Raw genomic sequence first — 27,197 nt, 5'->3', positions numbered from 1 at the left:
AGGATTAAAGGTGTGTGCCACCACAGTCAAGCTAGAGGGCGGCTCTTTTATGTTAACTCTAGTGTTAATACATATGTGCAGTAGATGATGGGTGCATGTGCTCTCTCTCTCTCTCTCTCGTTCTTTTTCTCACTCTCTCATTCTTTCGCTCTCTCTCTGTCTCTCTCTCTCGTTTTTTTTCTCACTCTCTCATTCTTTCTCTCTCTCTGTCTCTCTCTTACACTCATACACACACAAAATGGTGACAAAGAATTGTTTCTAGAATTGTCAGGTAATCCCTAGAGAGTGGAGTCTCTGCTTCAGAGAGAGAGAGAGAACTGTTAGTATTTTCATGGGTATTAAACCTTATGGCCTTGTGACCGTAGAACTGTTTTGAGTAAGTTCACAGAGAACGTGTGAGAAGAAGCTTTTGATTTTTAGCCAATTGGCTAAATTAAAAGCTTTTCATTGATAATTTAAAAAATGCCTTTGATGATTTTAAAAGACTAGAATTCTGTTTTCATTTTGTTTTGTTCTAGTGGGCAAAACATTGAAGGTTCCAGAAAGGATCTTTGACTCTCAAAATGTACATTTCTTGACTTAGTAAAAAAGCTGGCTCTCCGAAGGTAGAAGACACAGCCTGGAGCGTCTCCTCCTGTGTTGGGCAGTTGCACAGCCGCACAGTGGCTGGCATTACGTTTTCTCAAGATGGCAGTCGCTGAAGCAACCAATAAAACAGGTCAAGTCCAGATGTGAAGCTAGGGAGAAAGGGCGGTAGTGCAAGCTCCTTGCCCATCTTTTACCTTGAGCTAATGATGCCCAAAGGAACACAGGTGAATGGTTGACTGGATGAAGCTCTCCCCTTCCACTCATTCTACCCTTGCTTTTCTACTGCAGGTAAAACTGATTTTCAGAATCATAAATCTAGTTGAAGATAATGCTGTTCTGCTGCTGTGTGGCTTTTGCTCAGTGTCTGGAAGCAGCTCCAAGGGCTTAGAGAGTGCATTATAAAATATCTTCATTATGATGTGTATTCATTATAATCTACATTGTTTTTATTATAATATGTCCATTAGAAATATTTTCATATTTTATTATGAGCTACCAAGATACATACAAAATAAAGTATTAATGGGCCCCATCCCTAGATTTAAGTTTCTTTCTTTCTTTCTTTCTTTTTTTTTTTTTTTTGAGATATGGTTTCTCTGTGTAGCCCTGGCTGGCTGTCCTGGACTCACTTTTGTAGACCAGGCTGGCCTTGAACTCACAGAGATCCTCCTGCCTCTGCCTCTCCAAGTGCTGGTATTACAGGCATGCACCACCACTCCCAGTATTAAGTTTCATTTTTTTATATTGGCTAAGACTATAGTGGATAAGGTTTTTTTAAAAAAGATATTCCTACAATAACAAGATCTAAAAATATTTTACCCATAATCCTCACCTGTTCTACCCTCCAATTCAGTCTGTTTTCCCTGGGTGTTTGTGACCACAGTACAATGAGAATTTAGTATACATGAGTTGTACAAATTTGCTTTGTATACAGATGTTCACATTTCTAGTCTAGTCTTCATTCAGCAACATTTTGGAGGTGCCTCAATGTTGAATAGCATAAAATTATACAAAACAAAATAGAAGATGGCTCCTGACATATGTTTGTTAAGAATGGATGTTTTAAAGATATTTGTCTAGAAAACTAAAAAGAAAAAGTCTGTGCTGGGAGGTCAAAGTTGAAAAGGTAGCATTAGCCACCAGAGGCAAGGCACTCCCTGTCTGTTAGTCTGACTCTTGAGCTGGTAGATTTCCACGTACCTGGCGTCCCTGCATACCAGGTGCCTGTGGAGTCACAGGGAGCTGGTAATTCATGCATACCACAGAGAAACCAAAGCTTGGGCGTTGGTGGGAGCTAGGCTGCTTGGACCACCTTAGATTGGCTGGTTTATCACTGTGTCTCACTATGGGGAGATGGAGCTGGTAGTCAGAGTTGAGTTATTTTGCATCTTATGTATATTGGTGTTTTGTCTGCACATTGCCATAGGGCATCGGATTCCATGGGAGTACAGTTATAGATGGTTGTGGGCTGCCATGTGTGTGCTAGGAACTGAATCCAGAACCCTCTAGAAGAACAGCCAGTTCTCTTAATTGCTGAGCTATCTCTCCAACCCCTGTTCTGCACTTTTAAAAACTGTTGTCTGGGCTGGGGTTATCGTTCAGTGTTAGAGCACTTATTGGCATGCCTGAAGCCCTGGGTTTCATCCCTAGTAACACCAAATAATTTAATTGTTTGGTTTTTTTTCTTATTGGTTTGTTGTTTTGTTTATTTGTTTTTGTGAGACAAGATTTCTCTATGTAGTCTCGGCTCTCCTGAACTCACCTTGTAGACCAAACTGGCCTTGAACTCACAGAGATCTGCCTGCCTCTGCCTCCCAGAGTATCATAGGGGTGATTATAGGAGTGTGCCACTGTGACCAGGAAATTTAATTTTTTTTTAACTCTGCTACCTAAAACAAAAACAATAATAAAATAGCATACCAAACAACCAGGGAAAGCTGGGAATGCAGCTCAGTTGATAGAGTGCTCGCCTAAAGTGCATGAAGCCCTGGACTAGATCCCCAGTAGCACACAGGCCTGGTGGAGTGGCATGTCCTGTAATCTTTGCACTCAGAGGTAAAAGTTTAAGGCCAGCCTGGAATACATGAGACCCTGTCTCAAAAGGAATGAATGAACCTTACATGAGAAAAACAACCCCTTTTAGGTTACCCTCCTGGGTTTGAAGTCTTCCTCGTTTGTTGACCTTTTGGTAAAGTTTGCCTTTCATTGAGAGTCAGCTGCAGACAGAGCCATTCGAAACATGCTTTCTGTTATCCTTTTTCCTCTTTCTGCTTATGGCGGTGCTGGGGGTTAGCTCCAAGGCGTCAGGGTTGCTAGGCAAGCACTCCGCCACCAAACTACATCCAGACCTTTATCCACTTCTGTTACTTGCTTTTAACGTTCAGTAGAACTAGAAAACAAGTACATGGGGGTTGTAAGCTGGTTTGACTTTACCAAATTCAGACTTTGTCAGTTAATCAAGATCTACTTTTTTAAAAAATTAATTTAATTTTATGTTATTAATTACACTTTATTCACTTTGTATCCCCCCATAAGTCCCTCCCTCCTCCCCTCCCGATCCCACCCTCCCTCCTCCTCCTTCTTCATGCATGCCCCTCCCCAAGTCCACTGATAGGGGAGGTCCTCCTCTCCTTCCTTCTGATCTTAGTCTATCAGATCTCATCATGAGTGGTTGCATTGTCATCTTCTGTGGCTTGGTAAGGCTGCTCCCCCCTCGGGGGGGGGGAATCAAAGAGCAGGCCAATCAGATTATGTCAGAGACAGTCCCTCTTCCCATCACTATGTAAGCCACTTGGACACTGAACTGCCATAAAATCTACTTTTTAAAATTCTGTGTTAAACGGTTTTTTTCAGACAGAAAGTAAATTTTAGGAATTTTGTTTCATCTCCCCATGTAGACAACAGCTTGATTCATATTATAAAGAGAAAATAATGTGGGTATGTACGCTATTAGACCTAGGTTCTAGGTCGACACAAGATTTACCTTGAAATGAGAATCACATCACAGTGAACAAATACTCTTGACATTTATGATTGCTTTTTGGATGAGCTACAGTCTTGAACTCCAGCATGTGTTTATGCTGGTAAAAATGTTTGTAGCTAGATCAGAAAGAGAGTTCCGCAGTTAAAAGCACTGGCTGCTCTTCCAGAGGACCCAAGTTCAGTTTCCAATAGCCATATCTGGTATCTCACAGTCCAGGGGATCTGATGGCCTCTTCTGGCCTCTGTCAACAACAGCACTCATGTTCGTACACCACCCCCACACACACATACTAAAAACTGAAATCTGTTTTTAAAAGTTGATAGCTGTTTCCTGTACTGTAACTTCTTAGTCAAGGATGAGAGGCAAAAGACTTGAGAGACTCTTCTCTTAGAACATGTCTGAGAAAGGTGGGAGAGACATTCCAGCAACATCATCTCTTTCTTCTCAGAATAAATGGCTTCTTCTTTCCACTGTGAGATTTAGCAGAAACAAGTTGGTAAATACTTTCAGTGTAATTGCTTTAAAGAACTGAATCTCCAAATTACGATATTTGTGGTGGGGTGCTTCAGGGCCTGACTGCACTTTCTTCCCGTTTCGGCAGGAAATTACTACGTGTTTGCCAGATTACTACAAATGGACTCAATACCTGTTTATCAAACTCTACGAAGCTGGATTGGCTTATCAAAAGGAGGTAAGTTCATGTTACCTACCCTTTTAAAATTTTGTAAATCCTCTCTATCTTAGAATCATCTCTGTAAGCCAGGTGTGATGGTACATGCCCTTAATCCCAGCATTTGGGAGACAGGGGAAAGCAGATCTCAGTATGTTCCAGGCCAGCCAGAGCTACATAGATATACATATCTATTTGTGATATACATATCTCAAAAATACCAAAACAAAGCAAAAATGTCACTTTCATGTGAGAAACAAAATCCTATTTTCACATCATGGTAAAAATGAATACTGCTTCTGTCTTATAGACTCACCTGCAGCAGACCTAGCACTACCTAAAATAAAGCAATTTTTGGTCCTTTCTTTTTACCTACTTAAGTGATACTCTTCCTGCAATCTCCCTGATAGGAGTGATAATAATAGATGAGCCAATTTTCTTAGGTTTATGAGCCTAAGAATTTTAGGGCCTAGATACTTATATCGTGGTCATCTCTATATACTTATGAGGAAAAGACCTTGAGGGCCTGATGTTAGGGGAATTAAACTGTTTGAAGCTGGTCTTTCCATCTGATTCCAGACGGTAGAGCTTCAAGCTTTCTGTGACTTTCTTACCTGTGGTTGTAATATTATAACAGAGATTATAGCTTATGGATTGGCTAACCTCTCCCCACCCTGATTTTTATGTAGGTGTGAGAAACATCCAGAACCAGCCAGGTCCCCATCCTGAAAGAGCCACTGAAGAGAATATAATAAACGGCTTGACTGTGTGCTGCCTTTAGCACAGCGTCGAAGCGCTGGAAAGTATCTGGCACTGGTAACCGAGGATACCCTTGCCATCTGACACAGGCTAGAGGGCAGTGTCAGGCCCCTGACAGGGCAAGAGTGGCTGTAACCTTAAAGTGCTGTAACCTTACAGTGCTTTAACCTTTAGTAGTACTGCCCTGGGCCACCAGAGTTCCTCACAGAAGGCAAAGTAGCCTGCAGGCCAGAGCTGAAGTAGATACAGGCTGTGAGCAAGAAGGAAGAGGGGTCTGTGAGGCGGTTAGGTGCCAGTGCCATCTCTGTGGGAATTGCTGGGAATGCCTTTAGTGCCAAGGAGCTGCACATGTTGAGCACGTAGTCAAAGTTTTTAAGGGTATCTCAAGTCAGGTAGAGCAAGCCCAAGGCTCCTCTGTACTCAGTGCTGCCTTTGTACCAGGAGACACCTGTGTGTCACAGACTGGTAAGTGTAGGCAGAGGTATTTGTTTTAAACAAAAACTGAAACTAACAGGAACTCTGGAGTGTCTTCATTATGGTTAGGGCCACCTATTCTACCTGCTAAGTGAGTCCGTGGAACAGGACTGAGAATTGTTATTCTTAGGGGACAGAGTTGAAAGCAGAAGGCGTAGCAGTTCTGGCTATATTTTGACATGAGTAGTGGTTACATGTTCATTTAAAAATTCATTAATTGTTCACTTAAGACTTATCTACTTTTTGTATATTACACATTAACTTAAACTACAGTCTTTCAAAATTGCAAACGTTATTTAGTTTCTTGAGACCCCAGTTCCTTCCCTGTCTGTCAGTGTCTCTGGGACCTTTGATGTGTTACGCTGCTTCTCTTCTCCTCATACTTGTTCTCTGTGATCTGATCCTACAAAACTGATGCAAGGGCCACATCTAAGCCGAGGGTAGTGGCACACAATGGTAATCTTGGGAGTAGCACAGGTTTGAAGCTAACCCTGAGCTAGATAGCCACTTAGCTGTAAACCACTTTACAGCACCTGATTATCACTCAAAAAATTTGTGTTGTTATTAAAGACCAGTATATTTCTTTCTTCTGCAGTAACCCTATTCTTCTAAACTTTAAACAATACCATTTTTTTTCTTCTTTTCCAAAGTGTTCTAAAGTTTCTAATCCTGAATCTTCATCCTGTCATTCAAGAAAAACCTAAGGTTGAATTAGACACATGCTCAGAGGCTTCCACCTTCCCTAAGCCTATTCTCACAAGGGTATTTTGTGTGTCACAGATTGCTAGTGGCCCATTGGCCAGGCAGCCCACCTGAAGGTGTCTTCACATTGTTATAACTTGTTCTCCAAGGGCACCTCCACGGGACATTCACCACAGTGTATTCCCGTCTCCCACATCCTAACAGGCCTTGGTTAACTGGGATCCAGTGGATCAAACAGTGCTAGCCAATGAGCAGGTGAATGAATATGGCTATTCATGGCGTTCTGGAGCCAAGGTAGAGAAGAAGTACCTCCGACAGTGGTTCATTAAGATAACTGCATATGCAAAGGTAAGTGGTGGTCAGAGACTTTCAGTAATGCCCAATGTGTGGCTATACCACACTGGCAGCTCTACTGAAGGAGCCTAAGCAAAATTCTTAGAGATGGGAAGCACAGAGCCTCAGCGTTCACATACATACAGGGTGGTGAGCAAGGTCTTGAAGTTTTAATAAGAAAGACAGCCGGAGGTCATTACAAATCCTTGTTTGATGATTGCCACAAAGCAGCAGTAACTCCACCTGCAATTATGCATCCAAAAAAGAAAAAGGGAACGAGTCTTTGTGAAGCTCTGGGGGGCTTGAGTTATAGTTTCTCTGCACCATTGCTTACAGTGACCTAGAAGTGAAGAGCTGACTGGTCTCCAGGAGGGAAGGCCAGAGTAAGAATGAGCTGAGCCAAGTCCAAAGCTCCAGATGTGGCTCTCCTATGCCTCCGATTAGTTGTGCAGGGTTCCCTGGGCCCCAGTTTCTTGATAAGGAAAATGGGCGATCAGACCTGATGATGGTTCAAGTTCCTCCCAGCAGATTCTATGTTCAGAGACTCCCGATAAAGCCGGCAGTGGAAGCAGAGTTGCTTAGTGGCCTTGACAAAGTCATGAGTTCTGTATGTGTGTAATGCTGAGTGCTTCTGGTTTTGAGCTGGGTCTCATCTGCAGATAACTCAGGTCAGATGTAGCATAGTATACAGCTCATGTGCAGAAAAAGCATACAGTCCTAGGCAACTTTTGATTACCACATCCTGGCCCAAAACAAAACCATAGGCCACCAGCTCAGCAGACCCTCAGTGTCTTGCCCTCTAAAGACTGTCTGCAGTGAGGCTCATTTTGTTTTAGTTTACTTTGATACAGCTGACCCTAGGTGTGGATCTGGGAAAGATTCAAAAGACCTTGTTAGGAGGGCAACACTAATGGTATAGCTTTCTGTGTGGCTCCTCTCTGCTAGCCTTAGGTCCATCATAATCCCGAGAGGGCGGTCATTTTTCCCCTCCCCCAGCCCTCCAGAGACTGGCATATTGGAAAGGAGTGGTGCCAGTTCCCTCCCTGACCTGTCATGCAGCTCTAATGACTGTATTGGAAGGAGATCTGTTTCGCACCTGTGTTTTGACCTCTGCTTTGTGTTGGAAATGTAATAATCTGACCAGGGGCATTGTTCTTTATACTGTTAGCTGTGAGTTTTCAACTGTTCAGCAGAAATGATGAGTTGCCATGGTAACTCTTGGTTCTTGCTGAACTCCTGTGCAGGTTTATTGAAAAAGCTCTTAGAAGGTTAGTGCTGAAAACAGGGAGAGGGGGAGAGTCCATGATGCTGGCACATGCAGTGGCTCTGGTAGGAGAGCAGACCCAGGGCTGTGAAGCACATGGAAACCTTTGGGCACACCTGGCTAATAGAAGCAAGGCACTGAGTCTCCAAAGGCCATTGGAAGAATGAATAGCACCCTAGGACCAAGGACAAAGCAGAGTAGAGTGAGTGACCTTACTGAAGATTAAAGTAAGCCTCTGGGGGGCTCCAAGATGGCCACAACCAGTGCGCACTGTATTTAAGGGGAGAGGATCCAAAACTCCAAAACTGGTGAGCGTATAGGGGCTGAAGCCAGAGCATCGACTTTGAGGTTTCCTGGGCTAGAGGGCACAACTTGTGTACGGAGACAGATTGGATCCAGGGCCCCCTTTCTCCCGCCATGGACGTCTCCAAGTTCTGAGAGTGGCGAACTATTGGCCCCCAGCTGGGTGGCAGCACGGTAGAAACAGAGGCAGCAAGGAGTGCTTAAACCCAGGTCCAGGGCCTCCCTACTCTTGCGGCCAAACCGGGGTCCCAAATCTGAGAGCAAAAACCCTGGGCTCTCTATACTTTCTGCATACGTCTGCGAATGAGTGTGTTTAGAGCCCCAGATTCGGGGTCCCTCTGTGCTGGCCCCCAGATATCGGATCCCTCTCAACATTTAAGCCCCTGTTCTGTAGGTCTCCAAGTGGAGTCCAGGCAAAGAGTTCCTGGAGCCAAGCTGGTGCAGCCCAGACACCTGAATGCTTGCAACACAATACTGCGACAGACCTGTGGGCCACTGAGCCATTCAGGGCACACTGCCCTCACGAGCCACGCCAGCACCCCAACCTGCACTTACGCTCCTTCCAGGCATCTACACCAGCCGTTTGCACACATGTACCTGCGACCTTCCTTCCTTAGCTGCATCAGAAACACCAATACCCACTCTCTCATCTTTCTGAAGAATACTCCAGACTCCAGAGACAGATGGACCCATCTGCAGTACAGGCTCCAGGAACAAACAGCAAAGGTTATAAACCATCAGATGGCTAGAGGCCAGCATAAAAACACATCCAACAAAAATCAGGACATCATGGCTTCACCAGCAACCCCAAAAATTAATTGGAAACAAAAATTAATTAATTGGAAACACAGGAAAATGATCTCAAATCTATCCAGTTATTAGAGGCAGGTAAAGAGGAAACGAACAAAGTTCTCAAAGAAATACAGGCAAAACTAATAGAGGCACATAAAGAAGAAACGAACAAAGCTCTCAAAGAAATACAGGCAAATGTAGCCAAACAAAGAGGCACATAAAGAGGAAATGAACAAAAAAATAGAGGACATCATAGACAGAAAAGAATCCAAATGCAAACAGATGAAGGAAGTAGTGCAAGACATGAAAACGGAATTAGAATCAATAAAGAAAATTCAAACTGAGAAACTCCTGGAGATGCAAAACCTAGCAAAGACATCAGGAGGTAAGCATCACAAACAGAATTCAAGATATGGAGGAGAGAATCTCAGTCACTGAATATTGAAGAAATCAATCCATCTCTTAAAAAAGACAAAATCAGAAAAGGTCCTGACAGAAAACATCCAGGAAATGAAGGGCAAACAAAACCTAAGAATAATAGGAATAGATGAAAAAGGTCCAGAAAATATTTTCAAGAAAATCATAGAATAAAATTTTCCCAACTTACAGAAATAGATATTCTTAAACATACAAGAGGCTTACAGAACACCAAACACACTAGACCAGAAAAGAAACTCCTCATGTCACATAATAGTCAAAACACTAAATCTACAGAACAAAGAAAAAAAATATTAAAAGCAGCAAGAGAAAAAAAGCTAAGGAACATATAAAGGTAGACCTATCAGAATCATACCAGACGTCTCAACAGAAACTATGAAAGCCAGAAAGGCCTGGGCAGATGTCATGCAGACACTAAGAGACACAGATGTTAACCCAGACTACTATAGCCAGCAAAGCTTTCAATCAACATAGATGGAGAAAACAAAATATTCCATGAAAAAACTAAACTTTTAAACAATATCTACACAGCAACCCAGCCCTACAGAAATTACTAGAAAGAAAACTCCAATCTAACGAAATCAACTGCACCCAAGAAAACACAGGATAACTTAGATAATATAGATAATAATATAGATAACTTAGATAATATAGATAACTTCACAACAAAAAATCAAAAGAAAACAAGCACACAAACACACTATCACCACAAACTCCACAATAAAAGGAACTAACATTCATTGGCTACTATTATCTATCAACATCAATGTCTCAACTCTTCAATAAAAAAACACAGACTAACAGAATGGTTGCAGAAACAGGATCCAACATTCTGCTGCATCCAAGATACATACCTACTTGGCTTCATCTCAGATATGCAGGAGTGGTTCAACATATGAAATCCATCAGTGTAATCCACCACATAAACAAAGAGAAGTAAAAACCCCACATGATCATCTCCTTAGATGGTGAAAAAGCATTTGACAAAATCCAACACCCATTCATGTTTAAAGTCTTGGAGAGATCAGGGATACACAGCCTTACCTAAACATAGTAAAGGCAATATGCAGCAAGCCCATAGCCAACATCAAACTAAATGGAGAGAAACTTAAAGCAATCTCACTGAACTCAGGGACAAGGCAAGGCTGCCCACTCCATATCTCCTCAACATAGTACTTGAAGTCTTAGCTAGAGCAATAAGACAACTAAAAGAGATCAAGGGAATACAAATCAGAAAAGAAGAAGTCAAAGTATCACTATTCACTTATGATAGTATACACAAGTGACCCAAAAATTCTACCAGAGAACTCCTTCAGCTGAAAGTAAAGTAACTGGATACAAAATTAACTCAGAAAGGCAAACAGATAGCCATTGGAAGCAGGAGAAGACAGGGAACAGGATAGGAGCCGTCCACAGAGAACCTCTGAAAGACTCTACTGATCAGGGATATCAAAGCAGATGCTGAGACTCATGGCCAAACTTTGGGCAGAGCGCAGGGACTCTTATAAAAGAAGGGTGAGATAGAAGAAAGAAAGAAACAAAGAAAGAATGGAAAAGAAAGAAGTACTTGAACAGGTAGAGCAGGAACAAGAAGAGGAGAGAAGGAAGAAAGAAGCACAAGGGAGGTTCTGTTGCAGTGGCTCAGTGATTCTGGGGAGGGTGTTAGAAAATTTGTCGGGAACGGGAGGCAGTCACCTGGAATGTTCTATGGCAGGGAGACATAGGGAGAGGTGGAGCTCATATCTGCCTATTGTGAACTTCTTTTGACCCCCAGACTGAGGGAAAGAAGCTATAAATTCATTCAGCAAAGATGTCAGTTGGGGTCTTTCTTCTGTGGAACCTTGAGGCAGGTCAGGTCAATCTTGCTTAGGTTGGTTGTGAATTAAGCACCACTGTTGTGGTTTGCTGCCTCTACTAAGCAGGAGAATGAGGTTCTGATGTCCAGAACCGCCTTCTCTTTCGCCACCTTTCCTACCTCAAGCCCTACACCGTTTGCTCTCACATGAGCTTTGCATTGCTACTTTTCTCTCTCTCTCTCTTTTTTTCTCCAGGCCATGCGGGACACATTGGCGGACCTCCCGGAGTGGTATGGAATAAAAGGCATGCAGGCTCACTGGATTGGGGACTGTGTGGGCTGCCACCTGGACTTCACATTAAAGGTGATAGCAATGGGCACATCACTCAGGCCCACAGATGTCTTTTGCGTTTTGGAGCTCTTTGAATACACAGCAGCTCTTCACCTGACCACAGCACTGCCCAGCAGAAAGAGAACCGGGAGGGCGTCTTTCTGAGCATGCGTTCTCTCCCTTCATCCGATGCCTGATGCTGAGTACAGGAGTGGGGACTGGCCAAGGATTCCCACTTCTGTTCTTCTGTGTGGCCCCACCTCCTGCATACATTCTTGGCCCTGTGGTCAGAAGCCACCACATCCGTTTGGAGATGACGGAATGGGTGGCATGGGGAGCCACACAGCTCAGGAAGAGGACTAAAAGTAAAATGTCATGTTTCATCCTGCCAGGCTAATGGACAAGACACAGGAGAAAAACTGACAGCATACACAGCCACCCCTGAAGCCATTTATGGCATTTCCCACGTGGCCATCTCGCCTAGCCACAGGCTTCTACATGGCTGCAGCTCTCTGAAGAAAGTCTTGCAGAAGGCATTAGTCCCTGGCAGAGGTGAGTGATGTGGCGAAGCACAGGCTGTGAGGTTCCGTCCTTCAGTTCACATTGCCCACGTTTGCTGTTTCTCATCTGTTCTTCACCTTAGCAGTAGTTTTATCTCTTAGTTTTGAGATTTAGTTTTATCTCTATCTATAGTTTTACCTACTATCTTAGCAGTAGTTTTGAGATACTTTTTTATCTCAAAACCTGAGCATAAAACAGCTTTTTTTTTTTTTTAATGTTTTTTTAAATTGCTTGTCCTGGGATCTCCCATGTCAGTGTTGAGAGACTGCTCAGAAGCTCAGGTCATTGCCTTTTGATTTACTATCAGTTTAAAGCTGTCTTCTGATTGGGAGAGAATCATATCCTGAATTTTCAATTCCTTTAACAAATAAAACTGTCCTAAAAAAAGGGCCAGTGGTGTGGCTCAGTGGACGAGCCTGGTCAAGCCTGGTGACTTTAGCTCAGTCACTATGGCCTGCATGGTGGAAGAAGAGAGCAGATGCCCATAAGTCCTCTGACTCACACACACATATTGTGTTCCCCCTACCCACTAAATAAATAAATGCACCAAAATTTCAAAACATGAGAATGAAAAAAGAACCCTGGCAACGTTCAGTTGCTTGTTCTAGGTTTCCCTGAGTGATCGCTGTCACTGGGACTCTTGGCCTCTTTCCTTTTCCTTTGACTAGGCATAAAATTGCAGCCATCCAGGGAGGGGTTATGGGGGTTTAGAACCTGGTAGGTGAAAGAAACCCTTGTTGATTAGAGGTAAGTCTCTGGAGAAGGTTTAAATGTTTCTGCAAAAACCTCATCGTTATGCTTCCTTTTATACTGTGAACTTTAACCTGCGTCTCACATCTTAATTATTGGGTTCTCAAACTGTTTGGAGAGACATTCTGCTCCAGACAGTGTCTTCTGAATGCACTGAGGGCAGCTCTAGTCACCTGTCCTTCCTAGGTGCCTGTGGTGGGCCCAGCCTCCTGGACCAGCGACAAGCCTTTTACAGTCCTGATTGTAGGTGCCCCTGAGCTTAGGACAGAAGACATCCCAACACAAGGCAGGTCTTGTCACTTGCCTTCACTGTTTTTGTTATATGTTGAGGTAGAGAAAAAGATACAAGTTAAATTTCCACGTGTCTCGTTAAGGCCTCTGTGCCCATGTCTTGGGTTCTGTATTCACAGAAGCATGTTTGAGGGTACAGAAATTATGATAACAGGAAAGTGAGGCAGTTTGTCATATTGAGTCCACAGTCAGTGTAGTGGTTTGAATAAGAATGGCTCCCATAAGTTTCTGTATTGAATGCTTGACATCAGGAAACTACACTATTTAATTTTTCCAGACAAGGTTTCTCTGTTAGCTTTGGCTGTCCTGGAACTTGATCCGTAGACCAGCCTGGCCTTGAACTCAGAGATCCTCCTGCCTCTGCCTCCTGAGTGCTAGGATTAAGTAGCACTATTTGAAAGAATTGGAAGGTGTGGCCTTGTTGGAGGAAGTATGTTACTAGGGTTTTCGGTTTCCAAAGCCCGTGCCAGGTCCAGTGTCTTTTTCTCTTTGCCTGCAGATCAGGATGCAGCACTCAGCTACTTCACCATTCCACTTTGGCCTTCCACCATGCTCCCTGCTGCCATGCTTCCTGCCATGAAACTAAGCAAGCCCCAATTCAGTGCTTTCTTTTATAAGAGTTGCCATGGTCAGCCTGGCGTGGTGGCACACACCTGTAATCCCAGCACTCAGGGAGACAGAGGCAGGCAAATCTCTGTGGATTCGAGGCCAGCCTGGTCTACAAAGTCAGTTGCTATGGTCATGGTGTCTCTTCACAGCAATAGGACACTGACCAACACAGGAAACCAAAAGAAGGAGAAGAGAGAGAGAGAGAGAGAGAGAGAGATGAAAGATGCTATTCAGCCCACTTTCTCCTTTTCAGTATAAGACCCAAGCTCATGCAATGATACCACACACATTCAGGGTGGGTCTTCCCCCTTCTCAGTTAAATCCTTCTGGAAACACCTTTATAGAAATACCCAGAGATATGTTTTTATGGTGATTCTAAATCAGATAAGTTGACAATGAACGTTATCTCAGGTTTTGTTTGGTTTTACTGTGCTTAAAAACAAAGAAAGAAAAGAAAGAATTCATTTTAACTGTTTGAAGAGAGAACTCAGTGTTTACACTTAGAGTAATTTAAGATTCCTTAAGGCTATGATGATTGAAAAGTAAATATTGAAAAGCTAAATAGTATAAGTAATGAGTAATCAGCTCACACATTTCCCCCATCTCATCTGGGGCCACAGAATGAAGTAATTTAATAATAATGACCTAATAAGTTATAAAAGATTACAATCCCTGAGATGAAAGACATGATAAATTCAGAGCACCTTCACATGATAACCTGAGGAGTATCCATCTTAGTTACTTTTCTATTGCTGTACTAAGACACTTATAGACTTATAAGTTGACTAAGACAACTTATATAAGAAAGAGTTCATTTATTGGGCTTATTTACTGTTTTAGGCAATGAATCCATGACCATCATGGCAGGGAACACAACGCTGGAGCAGTAGCTGAGAGTTTATGTCCTGATCCACAGGCACAAGGCAGAGAGAGAGAAAAAGCTACCTGATCATGGGTTTTTGAAACCTTAAAGCCCACCCCCAATGACATACCTCCTCTAACAAGGCCACACTTCCCAGTCCTTCCCAAACAGTTCCACCAGCTGGGGACTAAACATTTAAATCTATGAGCCTATGGGAACCATTCTCCTTTAAACCACCATAGTGTCTAAGCACATATGACCAGCCACGTTTGAGGCCACTTCGGCTAGTGTAGCAGACTGGCTTGGTCATTTCAATTTGGCAAATTGAAAGCCATATTTAACATTCCATTTGGATGAGCTCCTAGGCTGGTTTTCCTTCCTTTCAATAATCCTGAAGTTGTTCCAAATAGAATATTATGCTTGGCACTGAGTTGTCCCAGTTCTAATCTTCAGAATAAAACATCGCTTTTCAGTTCATTCAGTCTGAATCAATTCAGTCGGTAAGTCAGTTAAGTTAGTATATCAAGATCCTGGTTTCGTCTTTACACTATATGGTCGCAAGACCAGTATAGTATGTTGAATGAAGTGCAATTTTGTCATACCTGCTGTGAATCTCATACCTGCTATAGCCTCTGTCTCCTGTACCCTGCAGGTCATACTTCAGCCTCAGCTGTTCAATCATTGCTTACCATTGCCAGTTGGCTTACTCTTTTCTTCATTGTCAGGAATCTGGGGTGACAAGTGTCAAAGCAGTGACCATAAAGGTCATGGTAGGCTGGGACTTAGCCTGTCACTCTCTCTCTTTTTTTTTTTAAGATATATTTATTTATTTATTTATTATGTATACAATGTTCTGTCTGTGTGTATACCTGCACGCCAGCAGAAGGCGCCAGGTCTCATTATAGATGGTTGTGAGCCACCATGTGATTGCTGGGAATTGAACTCAGAACCTCTGGAAGAGCAGCCAGTGCTCTTAACCTCTGAGCCAGCTCTCCAGCTCCTCCTGTCACTCTTATCCATTCAAATTTCTGCTTTCACTGAGTTGGTTTCTGAATACTGGCTCCTGATTTGCCACAGACAACCAAGAATGTATCTCAGTTGCTTAGCATATACACAGGTCCAATCCCTGGCAGCATAAAACAGCTCAATAAAGGAATCTAGTCCTAGATATACTCTTATCACTATGGAAAGACAAAGCACTTGTAGATTTAGTTTTCTTTGAGCAGGTGGCTGGTCCTTGAGTTTGATGATTTTAGGTAGTCCTTGACACCCTGAGGAGCTCTAAGAAGAGTGACTCAAGTAGACAAGGAAAAGCTTGAGTGGCAATATGCTCACAAGGGACCAACTTATTAGTTGTTGGAGAAGATGATAAAGGCCACAGAATAATGAAAATTAGTGAAGAAGAGGGAGCATCTCAGAGAAGCTTCTGGAAGGTGGATCTGAGGCTCACCCTGATCTCTGGCTTGGCTGATTGGGTTACTGATGTACTGACTGAATGTATTGAATTTTTGTTTAGCAAGCTTGGTGCAGGGTCCTTTACAAGAAAAAGTACAGTACTTGCTTAGAGTCCTTGGAATTGACTTCCAGAGTCACTGATCTCACTCCCTTTTCTTTGCTGACACCTCTGGCTGGAGTGTTACTTAATGAGCTATGGCTAGAAAGATCTGGAAACCACAGAGCATAAAGAAAGGGATGTCTTCCAAGTTCCAGAGCTGTCTTCTCTTCTAATCATTTTAAACCTGTCTATCTGTCTGTCTGTCTATCTATCTACGTATCATCTATCAATCACTGTATGCACTGGATCTTGTATATACTTCTATCTCTCCTCCACTTCCCCTTTTTTTCCGATTTCATTTATTTTTATCTTATGTGTATTGTACGAGTGTTTGCCTGCATGTACGCCTGTGTACCACATGTATGCAAAGCCTGTGCAGACCAGAAGAGGGTGTTAGATCCTCTGGGACTGGAGTAATAGATAGTTGTTAGCTGTGCCATATTGGTCTTGGGAACTGAACCCAGGTCCCTGGAAGAACAGCAAGTGCTCTTCACTGCTAAGCTGTGTGTCCAGCTCCTTCCTGTTGTTTTAAAAACAAAATCCCAATTGTCCTTTCTTCTTCTCCATGCTGTCCTAAATACCCTTCAACTCAATGCCCTTCTTTCTGTTTGCTATCTTCTTGCTCCGCCTCTTGATTAACTTTATTTAATCCTGTTTACAAAAAGCTTTTGGATTTTAGGTGAGTGGTAGGGCTGAGTTACACCAAACAACAAACAGGTTTTTACAATTCATAATCTCAAGGTTCACAATGGGATCAGATGTCCTGTAACATTGACTCCTTATTGTCTTAAGTAAAATATTTCTCTAACATCAATAAACTATATACTTGCAGGTAAAAATTACATTCACAGTATCCAGTCCATTTGTACTGGACATCTGTGTAAAGAAAGTACCCTACTATCTATCCTATACTTAACTCAATTTCTATCATGACTTGCATTACCAATTTAAAAACATCTTTTGTTGTAGTATAAAAATATGAGTGTTGGGCTATAAAATGCTTATTATTAGCCCTAATATTATCACAGCAGTATTATTTAACCTGCTATCATAAATAATAAGGCACAGACACCTGTTAGATTTATAATATTGCCTTATTTACCTTGGACCGGGCAGTTCCTTACTGTCTAAATATTCTCACCATCCATCTCCCAGCCCCCACCAAATGTCATCCACCTTAATCCTTCTCATCTGGTCTACCTTCCATCCATAATCCCATGGTACTTGCATGTATTCTTCATCTGGGCCTTTCCACGCCATTATTGGGGCCCTTTCTTCTTGCCCACATGTTTTTTTCTCCACACTGTCCCATCATGGGGTCCACCTGTGTCTCCCATGATTCTCTCTGTCCTCTCCAAGCCCAGGAACCTTAGCCACACCTACTCCATTCTGCCCTGCTCAGATATAGGTCATTTAATTAGCCAGTCAGGTAGGTTTACACAACACGTGTAGGTGTACCCAGATCTTCAGGGCTAATAATGTGCAACAGACCAACCTCCAACAGTATGTTTAGACCTACAGCATCTTAAATCCTAAACAACTAAGCTTTATTGTAAGCCTATAAACTATCTGGTTTTCAACCCCGTCCGAGACCTGAGAAGGATAAATATTATTTGAATAAACAGGAAGTGCAAAACAAGCAGCTTCCAAAACTATAGAAATGACAGATAGTTCGTAGCTTGGACAGTCTCCAAAATTTCTCTGTAACATTGGGGCATCATCTTCAGCCTTCTAACTCAGAATATCTGAAAGACTTTTCTGAAGGATTTGCCCACCTTGTCCTTGCAATGCTAAGCAGTCGACTTTCCTGCATCCAGTTTGTCCATTATTCTGTCTGCAGTTGAAGCAAGGGCATTCCTTGTCCAGTGACTAGCTTACCACATATGAAGCAACCCCCACATGGAGGTTCTTTGATGCTCTTTGAAGTGGAATGGTGTGCTGCCAAAAGCTGACATGTCTCTGTCAAAAAGTCTTACATTAATAAAACTTTTTTTTGAGATTTAGTTATTATATATATGTGTTCTGTCTGCATGCCAGAAGAGGGCACCAGATTTCATTATAAATGTTTGTAAGCCACATGTGGTTGCTCGGAATTGAACTCAGGACCTCTGGAAGAGCAGACTGTGCTCTTAACCTCTGAGCCATCTCTCCAGCCCCAATAAAACATTTTTAAATACCATATTCTATAGATCTCAGGTTTTTGAAGATCATCTTTCTATCTCTAGTATATCTGAATTGCTTATATAGCTTATTAGCTATATACTTCCCGCTTATCTTAGGAAACACCTGCGATTAACTAAACTAGTACCCAACAAAACCGCAAGTTTGATTGAATATTAGTTTGAATTTCTTAATTATCCTGAACAGTTTGTCATAGTGGCTTTGCAAAAAGACTAGAGGCATGCACAAAGACTTGATACATAGCATGTTGTAACCAAATATAACTTTAATGTTTTATTAGTATACAAAGATCTATTCCAGTGTAACCAGTTATAACCTTAATTTTGTATCAGTATACGAAGATCTATATCAATGTAACAAAATATAACCTTAATTTTATATCAATATACAAAAATCTATAAGAGTAGAATCAATAATTACTTTTCTTATTATTTCTATATTTCTATATCTCCCCTTTTTTCTTTTCAACCTTCTCCCCCCATATAAGAAAGAAGGACAAAGAAAACTGAAAGAGAGAAATCCCTATGTCCTATATCTTGTTTCCTCCCTGACCAAGACCATTAACAACTTGCAACCAATTCCCCTAAAATGACCACAAACATCCATCACCAATCAAATGACCAAAAACCATCTACCCCACCTATTGGGAATAGAGTATTACTCTCTTAAATTTTCTTTCTGCTGATTTGGGATGTAGTTTTCTTTTGAAGTTCAAGAAACTGGAAAAATGGTTAAGTCCTAAGAAACCTAGATGTAACAATTGCTATGTAGTTTCTACGTGCTGTGAAAATGCAGGCTTAAGTGAGGTGCCGACTGGACCAGTCTGAGTCTGGGCTCTCTTAGCTAGCCATTTTGAAGTTGTTCTGGATGTTCTGGAAACAGCTATGGAGGCAGTCTGTGAGGCTAAATCACCTCAGCTACTTGTCTTATCTTCTTTGGTGTCTGGTCCTTCAGAAGTTTCACTTATCCAGTGGGCTCCGGATTTCTTAGTTGGATTATTTTATTCTCCTGGAAAGATAAAAACAAAACCCTGCCCCTACCCTAACTCTAGGGGATTCCTTTTTTTGATGGGTTATGTGTTTCCTAAGGCAAATATTTTTTTGGCAATAGAAAAAGTATTATCTTTCAATTGAAATTTTTAAAAAATCTTTTTGAAATTTGGAAACTAAATATAACTTTAAGTGTATTTACATTTAGGTCATAAGGGACATTCATTTTGAATTCCAGCCTGCCTTTTGCAAATGGATTTTAAATTTAAATCATTGTAATTCTTATGTGCCTCTCTAGTGGTGGGATAAAGGTGTGAACCACCACTACCCTGTTCATTGACACTCTAGAATTTAGAAAACAACTAATTTATAGAGATCTTCCTGTCACTGCTGAGATTAAAGGTGTGAGCTACCACCACCCTGCTCAAATATTGTATCTTAGCTTCAAAGTATTCCAACTCTTAGAGATTCAGAAAACAATTTTGAACTGTAGTAACCCTTTGAATTTTCTTAAAATATTTTAGGTCTGCTAACTGTGTTTTAATACCAAACAACAAAAATATCCTTTTTGTTTAAGAAGAAAATTCAAAAGCTGATGTCCAAGATGGATGGGCCGTGTGGTGACCTACAGTCTAGCATTCTAACATGGAATTAGATATGTGGTTTAAGAAAGCCCAGTTTTCATTTCATGCCAGTAAGGCAAGTGTGCCTTTGGTCAATTATCACTCTATAAATTATTTTTTTACTTTTGTTTTTTTATGCTTAGTTAACCATTTTAAAGGTAGGGCAGTTGGTACCTTTGAAAGACCAGCACTTGTGTCCTGCTTATGGACAACCTGGACAGTCTGTGACTGTTTTTGATAATACCTTTTAATATTTTTCTCAGAAGCATTCTTTATTTTATGGTTTGGTTCTGAGGTTGGAGGAATGTTAACCTGTGTTTTCCATAAAAGCTGAATATTTACCTCCTGAAGAGGATAATCAGGACGCCACGATTTTGGTGAAATCATTGTTGCTTCTGCTCCTTGTGTCAACTACACTTTCAGTTCCAGTGACATTTATTTGTATTTTCAGCATAGATCTCTGATCATTTATAGAAATTTACCAAAATACTTGTTTTCTGGTGTCTCCTGAATTTTTCGTTTTATCTGTTGAAGCTGTTCTGCCTTTTATTGTTTTTTAACAAGCGTTAAATCTTTCACTTGCTCTGTGGATGAGTTTTTCATACAATAACAAAAAACGATTGACCCAAGTTTGATTTGGGGGTCTGTGGGACCCTCTCAAATGTTTCCTGGGTGACAAAGAGTTACGCTGCCTATTCCTTGTTGATCTCTATTCATTTGTTCAATACCAGCCTTTGCCACACCTTCTGAATTATCATTTTCAAAAGCCAGAGATTCAATCAGTACTTTTCTGACTTCTGAATCTGATATTATTCTATTTAGAGCTGAAGTCAATCTTTGCAAAGGCTTTTTTTGGGCCTTGTAAAATTTTAGTAAATGACTCAGACCTTTTTCCTGATTCTTCAACCTTATCCCAAGCATTTAAAGCTGCTAAATGACATAGTGCCAAAGTGAGTTCATCACATTCAAGCTGCATTTGTAAATCAGCATATTGACCTTCACCCAGCAACTGATCTTGGGAAATATTAATACCTCTTGCCTGATTTCATTGTTCTCTGGCCCTGGCTTCTTCTTTCTACCATGTTCACCATTGTAACTGAGGACCAGCTTCTAATATTGCTTTCCAATCTTGGGGATAAGTCTATTCTGAGTTGCTCATGAATTAAGAATCTGTGTGCTTCACATAGTATGAATTCATGCCATAGGAAATGACTGCTTCCTTAAATCTCCTGGTAGGTCTTGTATAGGAACTGGATGTATTAAGGCTGGTTTTCTAACAATTTAGGTCGCTGCCTTCCAGTTCATTATGCAGTTCCATGGTAGGCTTCCTCTTTCTGTTTAAGAATTCTTCTTATTCTCATTTATAGGTCTTTCTAAGACTTGTATAAATTCCTTCATCTGTGTCTCAGTATTTTTCTTATTCTCATTTGTAAAAGTCTTTCTAAGGCTTTTCTAAATTTCTCTGCCTGTGTTTGAATATTTTTCTCACTTTTATGTATTTCTCTCTAATTTTCTTCCTTGTATCTTATCACTCCACCTTTTGTGTTTTTCTTTTTCCTGTATTTTTTTTTCCAGGAGCCAGGTACAGAAAGCCACTATGCCTATTAAGGATAATATATAAAATACCCAAATGATAATCATAATTTGTATTGAGACCATTTCAGTTAAGTCATTTAGCTTTTCCTTTACTTCTTCTATTTTCAAGCCATTTGGAGTAGCACTATACAGGGTCCTAAGGTCTTCAATTATAATACTTCCCAGCCTTAACTCTCTCCTGAGGACTTCCCAGATGACTTACTGAATCTGATAGTTTTCATTTTGTCCACAGCTGGAATGATCTGTCTGTCCATTGGGTCTTGCCACAAGTTGGAGTGCCACAATGTTGTTTTAGAAACAAAATCCCAATTGTTGGATTTTACCAATAATGACTCAGGAGACAGATGCTGAGGTGAGAACCTACTAGCTCAGAGAGACAGAGAAAGCACCTAGCTGACCTTACTACTCCGTTGACAGCCCAAGAGGAAAAGCCTTTCTACTCAGTTCAGGAAAAAGCCAAAAGTCAAAAGCCCTTTTTTCTTCTCCATGCTGTCTTTAATACCCTTCAACCCAAAGTCACTCCTTTCTGTTTACTCCCTGTCAGCTGATTACTTGCACCCTCTTGATGTAAGGTTAACTTTATTTAATCCTGTTTACCAAGAGCTTTTGGATTAAAGATGTGTGCTAGGACTAGCCACACCAAACAAGAAAGAGGTTTTTACAGTTCACAATCTCGGGGTTCACAATGGGATCAAATAACCTGCAGCACCTTTCTCCTCTTTTGGAGATGAGGTCAGTCTGTGTAACCCAAGACTGGCCTCAGACTTGGCATGCTGATCCTTTAGCCTCCCAGTGCTGATGTCCCAGATGCGTATCATGACGTCCAGCAACTGTGTGTGTAATGGTGCTGCTGCTGTAGGACTAGAATGTAGCTCAGTGGCAGGTTTCTAGATAGGTAGTGCCCAACGTCTACAAGGCCCTGGGTCTGACCCCCAACCAGAAGAAAAAGTAGGAAAAGTAAGTGTGTGTTTAAAGAAGACAGCTCTTGTGAACATTTATGTCCATAAGGCTTTTGCTTTCATAAAATTTTTCTGAGGAGACATGCCCAAGAATGGAATTATTCTCCCCAAAGCTATAATGGTTTTTCTAGCTCCGTCCTATGTTGCTTTTCTTGGCTTCTGGGGGATTTATCATTTCACGGTGCCGTAGCCAGTGGCAGTGAGTCTTCCTACAGCCTCACCAGCAGGTAGTACCCCTAAAGTTTTTTCTAATTTACCAGTGTGAAATGAAAAACGTTTAAGATTGATTTTATCCTTTTAATAACTGATTTTTTTAAAGTGTGTGTGTCTCTGTGTGTGCTGTTGGCGGGGGTGGGGGGGTTCCTTCAGAGGTAAGAAGGGGTGTTAGATCTGTGGAGGTCCAGTCACAGGCCTTATATGAGCTGCATTGCGGCATACTGGAACTGAGCTCAGTTCCTGTAGAAGAGCAGCAACTGTGAACTACTGAGCCATTTCTCTAGCTCCCTAGAAATAGATTTTAAAAGAAGATAGTCTAAGTGATAAGACACGTTGAAGTTTAGTGGTAGAATCCTGAGTTCCATCTCCATCTACACACACACAATTAACATACTTATAGTATATGAAAAGTGTTGTTGTTAAAGACAAAAATGAAAATCCCAACTGTTCTCTTTTACCAAGAAAGACTCCGGAGCCAGATGCTGGGGTGAAAACCTGCTAGCTTAGAGAGGCAGAGAAAGCACCCAGCTGACCTTCCTTCTCAGCTCAGGTCAAGATGGAAAAAACCCAAAGTCTCACTAGCTCAACTGTCAGCCTAGGAGGAAAAAGCCAGAAAAAACACCCAAGGCCAAAAGCTTGCTATCTCAAAGCCCCAAAAGCCTGGGAGCTGAGGAGCTGAAGCCTAAGCCAAAGCCAGAGCTTAAGCTAAAAGCTCTTTTCTACTTCTCCACGCTGTCTTAAATGCCATCAACTCAAAGTCCCTCCTACTCTTTAATCCCTGTCAGCTGACCTTGGATTCACTTTATTAAATTCTGTGTACAGAAAGCGCTTGGATTAAAGGTACGTGCTAGAACCGGTTTACAATGAAAAGTTCTAGGATTAAAAGTATGTGATAGGGCTCAACTACACCAAACCAAAAAAGAGGGGGGTTTCAGTTCACAATTTTGGGGTTCACAATGGGATCAACTATCCTGTAACTAGGTGAAAGAATACTAGCAGTGTAACTGTAGCCAACAGTGGCCTCCTGTGTAGCCTCTTGTAATTTTTTAGGTGTTTGTTACTTGGTAGCATGACACAGTCTGGATAAACAGGTGTTCCTTTCTTGCCTTTATAAGCTGATTGGTTTTGAGAAGCCTATGATGTGAGGCGTAGGAGCCAGTATTCTGTCTTGTGTCCCTGATCTGTTCCCCTAGAGTTTTTCAAGCTGCCCTATGTGTTGGCTGTCTCCATTAAAGAGGAGCAGTTCTTGGGGAGAAAGGCCTGCCTTTTTCTGCTTTTAGGTAGGCTCTCTTTTAGGTAGGTTACATAGTGCTGGCTGGCCTAGGACTCACTATGCCACAAAGGCTGTTATGGCCTTTTCCTGTAAGGGCCTGACTTGGAAGTTGCTTCTGCTTATAGCTCATGGCCATAGCTGCAAAGGAGGTGGGACAGTGTTGTTGTTTACTGTGTAGCCAAGGACATGTTCTGTGGCTGAGTCATTGGAGGAGGCGGATGGAATGGCCAGCTGGTAGCTGACCCCCAATGCTCTTTTTCTGACAAGCCTGTGTCTGCACCGCTGTCTCTCTGTTCTCCACATTAGCTATCTCCTGATGACTTTGCTCTTATTCTGCCCCCTTACCTCCCCTTTACTAGTAATGCCACCCATAACCGCAGAATTTGCAAACACATATTTCCTCATTGAGAAAGGCAGCGTGGAGTCAGAAACACAGATGCCTGCTTGGAGATGTAGACTCAACAGGGGTTTAACAGCTGAGTCCAGAGTGCTGCTGGGCCTTAAGCTAAATGTCTGCCTTCCTCCTAGGCCCTGCCTTTACCCCTTTGAAATGTAAATCCTAATTCTTGGGCTGATTTTAATTTGAGGGCTTATAGAATCTGTTCTAGATAACTATATGAAAGTTTGAAACAAGTGTTTGTAAGTGCAGATTACAAAGGCCAGCCAGTGATGGCTCTTATTAATGGTGATGTAAGCACAGGTAAACTAGAGCACTGTTCTTGTACCTCTTTATTTCCTCTGGAATTTGGGTATTTATACTTCTGGTCCACATATTCATTGATGATGTCTACATGTATGACCCTTTCCCTGCTTCTATCCTGTAGTGAACATCATTCACGATAATACAGTTATTGGGTAAATTGAAAGTCATTTGCGTCATAAGTATACATAACTGGGTTGTGTATACTGTGATTACACTGTAATGTTTATTTGATTATTTGCTTATTTTTTTCAAGCAGGCTCTTGCTGTGTAGCCCAGGCTAATCTAGAAGTCACTATATAGCCCAGGATACCCTCAAATTCACAATCCTGTTCCAGCCTTCAGATTGCTGGGATTATGGACATTCACCACCAGGCCTAGCTTTACCTTCTCATTATTATGTAATGAGAAGGTAACTTTTTCTTTTTTTCAAGGCAGGGTTTCTCTGCATAACAGCCCTGGCTGTCTTGGAACTCACTCTGTAGACCAGGCTGGCCTCAAAATCTCAAGAGATCCACCTACCTCTGCCTCCCGAGCGCTGGGATTCAAGGCGTGTGCCACCACTGCCCAGCTCTCATGTAACTTTTAATTTTTTTCTAAAATTCAGACTCTTTCTCTGTGTGTGTCTCTCTGTTTCTCTCATTTGCTTTGTGTTCTTTGAATTTCTGGCAGAATTTTCCCATACTCTTTATAGCTCTTTAAAACTCTTGATACAGTTTTCTCCAAATTCCAGCCTTTAAGCAATCTTGTCAGTTTCCTCATTTTCCTAAAGATACTCCAGACGCTCTTTGGTTCATATCTGACTTGGCCTGATCCTCCTGGCCTCAGCTGCATATTTAATGTTCCCTCTTACTTCTTCCTCGAATGTTCTTGTGGCTTTTCTTTGTTGAATGTTCTTGTGGCTTTTCTTTGTTGGGTCCCTGTTTCCTGGGCCCTACACCTGTCCCTCTTTCTATTAGACCTGATACTGGAAGAACACACACACACCCAGTATCTCCTAAGGAAAGGGGAAGGAACTGTTCTATCTTTGGATGTCAGAAAATCTCTTCCTTTCTGCTCTGCTGTTTTCTGCTTGCTAGCCACGTCATCATCTGTTTGCTTTAGAAATTCATGTCTCCTCTTTTCACTATAGGAAGGTTTTGTGTGTTTTATTATTCTCACTGCTGGAGATATTTTTGAACATGAAAGGTGGTGATGAGATGGCTTTTTATCTGAAACTTGGGGAAACACCCCTCTCACTTCTTTGCTTGTGTATGCATGTGAACAAAACTTTTCTCCTTTTAATCTTTGATTTTCACTGGTGTAAATTATCTGCTAATGCCCTTCAAAGGCCCAGTTCTTTAGCAATTAGCACACAGCATGGAAGATGTTACCCTGCTTTTTCTTGCCTGTCTGTTCTTGGATGTGTCTGGCTGACGGATCTGCTCTTGTTTTCAGATTGCCTCACACCAGTGATAGCTGTGAACATGCTCACCCTGCAGGAGGTTCCCCTCGTCATCACGGCTGAGTCTGACTTGGAAGGCTCTCTGGATTCAAAAATAGGTATGTGGCTGTCTAGATGTCATCCACGCTAATAAATTATGCAGGGTTAGGGGCAAAGGGCTCACACTTCTTGCTGTCACTCGGAGGAGTTTACTATTGATTTCTGTGATAGATATTGCCTTTAGTGAAAATTTGTGCCCCCTTTTTTTCTTCTTCTCTTTGAAGCTGAGGATCAAATCTAGTGTTCCACACATTTCTAGCAAAGCATTCTACCCTGAGCCAAACCCCCAGACTTCCCCTTCCATGTATCATGATTTAGTTAAGAACTTCATATTCAAGAGCACAGTAGACACACCTGAATTCCTAGCATTCAGGAGCCTGAGGTGGGAAGATCACAAGTTTAAATTTTTTAATGAATATTTTTGTGTATGAGTGTTTTGCCTGCATGTATGTGTGTGCCTTGTACCTGTGGAGGTCAGAAGAAGTAATCAGATCTCCCAGAACTGGAGCTACAAATGTTTGTGAGCTATCATGTGGGTGTTGGGAACTAAACCCAGGCCCTCTATAAAAAAACTGTTTACTTATTTATTTTTTATTTTTTTACTGCTGCCACCTCTCCAGTCAGCCTAGAAAACATAGTAAAGTCACATCTTTAAAAAATAAAAGGAAAACAGACAGCCTCTGAAAGACTTCACCCAGCAGGGTATCAGAACATATGCTGAGACTCATAGCCAAACTTTGGACAGAGTACAGGGAATCTTATGAAAGAGGGGGGAGATAAAAAGACCTGCAGGAGACAGGAGCTCCACAAAAGGAGCAACAGAACCAAAATATCTGGGCACAGGGGTCTTTTTTGAGACAGATACTCCAAACAAGGACCATACAAGAAGATAACTTAGAATCCCTGCACAGAAGTAGCCCAAGGCAGCTTAGTATGCAAAAGGGTTCTCCAGTAATAGGACCAGGGACCATCTCTGACATGAACTCATGGGCTGGCTCTTGGATCACCTCCACCTGAAGGAGGAACAGCCTTACCAGTCCGCAGAGGAAGACAAAGAAGCCACTCCTGATGAGACCTGATAGACTAGGATCAGATGGAAGGGGAGGAGGACCTCCCC

The 27,197-nt window shown here is 41.8% G+C and overlaps 1 protein-coding gene across 2 annotated transcripts in view; it reads left to right on the top strand.

The window, feature by feature from the left end:
- The window catches only part of Lars2 (leucyl-tRNA synthetase 2, mitochondrial), a 104,744-nt gene that overhangs the window by 46,825 nt on the left and 30,722 nt on the right, over window positions 1–27,197 (top strand). For both annotated transcript variants that reach the window (XM_060384995.1, XM_021646552.2), the window contains exons 6-10: window positions 4,173–4,262; window positions 6,381–6,524; window positions 11,358–11,465; window positions 11,825–11,984; window positions 26,035–26,139. In XM_060384995.1, coding sequence (XP_060240978.1) covers window positions 4,173–4,262; window positions 6,381–6,524; window positions 11,358–11,465; window positions 11,825–11,984; window positions 26,035–26,139 — 607 coding nt within the window. The remainder of the gene's footprint in view (window positions 1–4,172; window positions 4,263–6,380; window positions 6,525–11,357; window positions 11,466–11,824; window positions 11,985–26,034; window positions 26,140–27,197) is intronic.

The sequence above is a fragment of the Meriones unguiculatus genome, chromosome 6, assembly GCF_030254825.1.
Source record: "Meriones unguiculatus strain TT.TT164.6M chromosome 6, Bangor_MerUng_6.1, whole genome shotgun sequence".
Taxonomy (NCBI): domain Eukaryota; kingdom Metazoa; phylum Chordata; class Mammalia; order Rodentia; family Muridae; genus Meriones; species Meriones unguiculatus.
Note: the sequence above shows the minus strand (reverse complement) of the source record. Positions and strands in the feature narration are given on the sequence as shown.